This window comes from Aplysia californica, unplaced genomic scaffold, assembly GCF_000002075.1.
Source record: "Aplysia californica isolate F4 #8 unplaced genomic scaffold, AplCal3.0 scaffold00161, whole genome shotgun sequence".
NCBI lineage: Eukaryota > Metazoa > Mollusca > Gastropoda > Aplysiida > Aplysiidae > Aplysia > Aplysia californica.
In genome coordinates, this window is record NW_004797431.1 from 1,310,763 (window position 1) to 1,316,474 (window position 5,712).

Sequence of the window (5,712 nt, forward strand, 5' to 3'; positions counted from 1 at the left end):
CACACACACACACACACACACACACACACACAAACACACACACACACACGCGCGCGCGCTCACACACAGAGATAAATACACAAAGATGTATTTACACATGTGTTTTTGGTTCAAAACAAAAATACCAGCAGATGTATTTACAGATGTATAATATACATGTACTCCTTCTTTATTTGTAGGTTACTCTCGGGTAACGTCTAAAATCTTCCAACATGTATATAATTTATCATCTTTTTGGGTTGCAAGTGCCGCAAGTCTCTTACTAAAAATACAAGTAACTAAAAACAGGCAACAAAAAACACAAAACAAAACCTAAAGCTAATATGGAGTGCCCAACTACGGACGGGATCGGCCGATCGAGGCGATCGCCCGACTCGATCGCCCGATTCGATCGCCTCAAAAACAAACGTGTTCGTTTTCAGTTTCAGGCGATCGAGTCGGACGATCCAGCTGTAGTGGGCACCCCGTAAAACACCACAAGCCTCACGTTTTTCTACGGAACTGAGTTTTAAGTTCAATATTCCTGTTTGTTGGTTTTTTCCACACGTCACTTGTATTTGCGATTTCACGATTTCTAAAGAGCTTTGTGACCTCAAGTCGTCAGCGAAATGTCAAAAGGAACGCTACTGCATTCAAACAGAACAAAGGGGGACTCAAAATAGGTAGAAGATCGGAGACGTCTCCGTCGAGCGCCCAGGAACTATTCGGAGACGTACTCCCGCACTGCTTTGGGGGTCCAACTGCGTATTGTTTACTGTCGTAAATCAATTATTTTCAAGAAAATTTCAAACCAAACTCTGCAAAATATATATTTATGGGTTAAAACAGGGGGGGGGGGGGCGCTGTAACCCCCCCAGATTTTTTACTTGGTCCAGATGCATAAAGCATTTTTATTGGTCTATCTGCGCCAGAGACGTCTCCGAATAGATACTGTGCTCAAATCATAGATTCAAAACGTGTAGGAACAAAGAAATGGGAAAAGCGAGAACCAAAAGAGTGCGTGTGAAAACCCCCCGTTAACATTTCCCTCAACCTTATCTCCAGCCCTGACCAGTTAAGACATGTCATTCCCCCAGGGGCTGGGGTTCGAATCTTACCTGTCCAGTGTACTCAGTATCTGGCTTGTTAATCAAGTGCATGATGAAGAACCTGAAAAAGATTGGAAGAGACATAAAAAGAAACGCTACAACCATTAAGCTGGGAAAAAACTAAAACATAAAATAAATCTGAAGCGGTCTGGCTCAACTAGTCACGTCATGATAATCCCTATTTCACCACTGACTCTACACAGATAGAGAACATAGAGATCTATATTCATCCACGTCCTAGTCTACATAATGTGTAAGCAAACACTTTCGTACAAGTGATTTTTTGCGTAAAAGACAAAGAAAAGTCTCTTACAGAAGGTTCACTAATGAATAAGGTGAAAAAGCACTAAAGCATGTTCACTTTCGTCTGTCCGCGTAGAATAATTCGAGCTTTTTAAATTGATTAATTTACCTATGCCCGCGGAACTTTGCATGCCACTTTTGCAGCTCAGTGATCAAAAACAAAATGCTCATTTTGAGACAGCAACACCACCCGGCCCCCAAATTCCAGTGTAAACTTGTAGATTTCATCCCACGACTATCTTGACATCTCCACGGGAGTCTCGAAAAGTGCTCACCCGTGCGTTGGACCGTGTTTTTTCAGCTCAAAGTGATTGGTAGATCTAAACAAGTTCCTTGGGCGTTTCTCAGTCGGTGCTACCTGTATTTAAGCGTACGTAAAAGTGTAGTGTTGGTGAAAAATGGTGAAATGGTATGGGTTTAACGCCCCTATCAACACTATTAGGTTATTTAAGAGGCGGGCCTCCTAGTTTAACGTCCGTCTCCGAAAGGACCGAGCCAAGTGGGAAATTCGTGTAAAGTGCCTTTCCCAAGGACACAACGTCGGACCGAGCTCAGGCTCGAATCCCCGAACCCGCAATCTCACGATTACGAGTCCGGTAGCCTAACCACTAAGCTACCGACGCCACTTCGTTTTCAGTTTCGGTACCGCACCGGGGCCCGGGGAGTCAGCGCCTTCGAACGAGGCGGATCTCCGGCGCCCGCCGGTAGTGTTAGTGAAAATCAATATATGTCAAATTTGAAATGTTTTTCTTGGTTTGAGGCAGTAGATCCTCTATTACAGTTTGACCCGCTTTAGGCGCTGCTAATATCAAGGAAAACCTGTCACAACCTTAGTTTGCAATGGTCTTCATGAGCGGGATTTTAGATTCAGTTGGTCATCCAACTTTTAGACCCTTATGCGAAGGTCTAAGAAGATTAAAAAGAGCAATTTCATTTAGCTTGTTTTAACCGCGGTCAGACGAAGGTGAACAAGCTACAAAGTGAGTGTTATTGGCTCATCAGCTAACAGCGCGTGACCGTAAATACGAACCACCCACAAACTAAACTAACAGTTACTTTTACCAGTTACTCAGTTCTTGTGACAATTTTTGATATTTCGATGATACTTTTATCTGGTCACAGTCAGTATTCTTATCAGTTCTTTGGGAAATCTCCAATAATTAACCGTTATCCTTACCAGTCCACACGGACATTCTCCAAAATGAGCCGTCATTATTACAAGTTTTTTTGGGGGGAAATATCACATATACATTTATTATGTTACTTTTGCCAGTTCAAGGGCGAATTTCCATATCATAGTCGTTATTGTTTTAGTAGAGGGTTTTACGGCGCTCGCAACTGCATAAGGTCATATGAGCGCAAAGGGGTGGGTGTCAACAGAGAAGTCTTTAAAGGGAATCAGACTTAGACTGCTCACCTCTCTAGCTTCAACAGCACAAAGTCTGCTTCGACTACCAAGGCACCCCGGAAATAGCAGGTCACAAGAGTGTGATAAACATACAAAAGAAGTAGAGGAAAAATGGCAATAGTAAGGATTAGGAAAGAAAAAGCAGCAGTTCCCCGTTGTAGATCAGGCACAGTTATGAGCGTGACATGATGAATGAGCCCATTTACAATTCTGCTGTTCTTGAATGAGAAATGTCCCCCCCCCCTTTGGGAATGGCCTAAAGACACTACAGTCAGTGACACTGTCCCAGGGGGGACCATAGTGGTTATCTTCACCAGTTGTCATACAAGACTACTATAATATAGTTGTTATCTTTATCACCCGTCATACAAGTTTACTAAAGCATAGTCGTTATGTTTACAAGTTGTCATACAAGTTTTCTATAACATAGTCGTTATGTTTACAATTAGTTGTCATACAAGTCTACTATAACTAGCCTCTACTTAGGACAGACTTGGACGAACTCATCCCTGAAAAAGTAACACCGTCTGGATTACTGTACTCACATGTAGTTGGCAAAATTGTGCTCATTCTTCACGTGTATTTCGAAACCGTGCGGTACTTTGTCAAAATAGTCTTTGCCGATGCCGCAGATGAAGCATTTAGACTGTGGAAGAAAAAAACAACCCAGAGGAAATATTATGGGGTCAGGTAAGTTTTTGAGTGTTATAAAAAGTATCCCACTCACCACTCCCCTAATGCCTGAACAAGCATCCCCCCCCCGCCACTTTTTTCACTTTCCCTTCCTTACTCTTCTCCTCATTTCCTTCTTCCCTCCCTCCTTCTTCCCTCTCTCCTCCATCCCGTACTTCCTCCTCCCCCTCCTTCAACTTCCCTTCTATCTCTTCCCATCCCTCCTCTTTACAAATCCCTGTACAGAAAAGCACTTCAAACATTAACATACGGGGTGCAATATACTACTCGAAACAAGTAAGAGACCACAACCGTTTTCACTACAGTATGTCTTAGACTGTGTAATAAACAAAGAGTGAGAAGTTTGGTGAGTGAGTGGATGTCATTGTAAGGAAGGGTCATCGGTGTTTACAATGATGAACAAGTTGGACACATTATGTCGTTTAATTTACGCTGCCTAGACAGGGGGAAAGGGGGCCAATTTTCTGTAAAGTTCAACCTGTTTTTGACGTGATTTTCAGTGAGTGGGATGGGTTGAAATAAAACTCAGGGGAATTCACGCTTCCTACACTAATGCCTGAGTGGGGTTGAAGGTGCTAAGGGTATTTATTAGGGGCACATTAAGCAGTTTTTAACGATGCCTCCAGTCCAAGAAGACGTCTGAGCTACATCGACAAGGAACGATCCCTGGCCTGGCCCCACGAAGGGATTGATGTCCGTGAAGAGGCAAGATGGCTTGCTGTGAGTCACTCAGTGATCCTCTGACTGAGATACCGGGTTGCTGTGAGTCACTCAGTGATCATCAGACTGAGAGACCGGGTTGCTGTGAGTCACTCAGTGATCATCAGACTGAGAGACCGGGTTGCTGTGAGTCACTCAGTGACCATCAGACTGAGAGACCGGGTTGCTGTGAGTCACTCAGTGACCATCAGACTGAGAGACCGGGTTGCTGTGAGTCACTCAGTGATCATCAGACTGAGAGACCGGGTTGCTGTGAGTCACTCAGTGACCATCAGACTGAGAGACCGGGTTGCTGCAACTGGAACTGCTGTTGAATGAAGGCGGGTCAGACGGCCATGCTGTGCCACACGACGAGAAGATCAGACGAGAAGACCAGGCGATCGCCAGAACAGCCCTGGTAACTCGAACCTGCACTGCCTGTCACATCAGACAGCAGGTGGTACCCCTAAGTAACGTTGGAATCAGCGACCAGACCATTAGAAACCGGCTGCGTGTGATTGGTCTACACTCCAGACGTCCAGCAGACCGGGTTCCCCTGACACAGGCCCACCGGATTGCCCGCAGAACCTGGTCCGCCCAGCACCTGAGGTGGACACGCCCGCAGTGGTCTACTGCCCTCTTCACATGTGAGTCCAGGTTCCCATTGTCCTTCAACGATGGCAGGATCCATGTTTGGAGGCGTCCTGGTGAGTGCTTCCACGACGACTGTGAACAGGAGCATGACCGGTAGGGGGGAGGCTTCGTTATGGTGTGGGGTGGGACCCCCTGCATCGCATTCAAGGCACTCTGACGGGTGTCCACTATAGGGACGACATTCTCCGCCGAATTGCAATTCCAGCTCTTCGGGCAATGGACCAGGGCGCGGTACTCCAGGATGACAACGTCAAACCTCACCGCGCTCGAGTGGTGGATGACTTCCTGCAAAAGCAGCACGTGATCAGGCTTTACTGGCCAGCCCGATCACCGGACCGTAGTCCCATTGAACACTTGTGGGATGCTCTTGGGCGACGAGTAAGAGTAAGAGGCCATCAGCCATCTCCAAACAATGTGGATAAACTCTTTAACATTTTGGACCAAGAATAACAAGCCGTTCAACAACTGTCATTGCGAACATCATTCAGTCCTTGAGACAAAGATGCAATGACCGTTTCTTGCAAATGGTGGCCACACGCGATTTTGAGCTGTAATTGTTTAAGACGGTTGTGATGTGAATTTTAAAAAAGTGGGTTACCCCCTTCAACATCTGAAAGTATCCATTTCCCATTTAAAAATGTGCAAAATGTATTTTGCAAAAGATGATATGATGAATAAAGACCCATCTCAAACAAATTTGAACCGTGTCCTGTTTTTCAGTTTTATGTGCTATGTGTGACTTAAGTGGTCCTTAACTTTTTGCGAGTAGCATATAATAGACCTTTTGCGAATAAAACGAAAAATCTGGAGGGACTGAGATTTTTTATGAGCCAGGTAAAGGGTTGGGGGAGGGGGGGGATAGGGTTG

At 45.2% G+C, this 5,712-nt stretch overlaps 1 protein-coding gene across 1 annotated transcript in view; it reads right to left on the reverse strand.

The window, feature by feature from the left end:
* The window catches only part of LOC101861725 (ryanodine receptor), a gene marked incomplete at its 5' end in the record, with an annotated part of 15,036 nt that overhangs the window by 1,450 nt on the left and 7,874 nt on the right, over positions 1–5,712 (reverse strand). Inside the window, 2 exon segments of the mRNA XM_013082136.2 lie at positions 1,098–1,149; positions 3,345–3,445. Coding sequence (XP_012937590.1) covers positions 1,098–1,149; positions 3,345–3,445 — 153 coding nt within the window.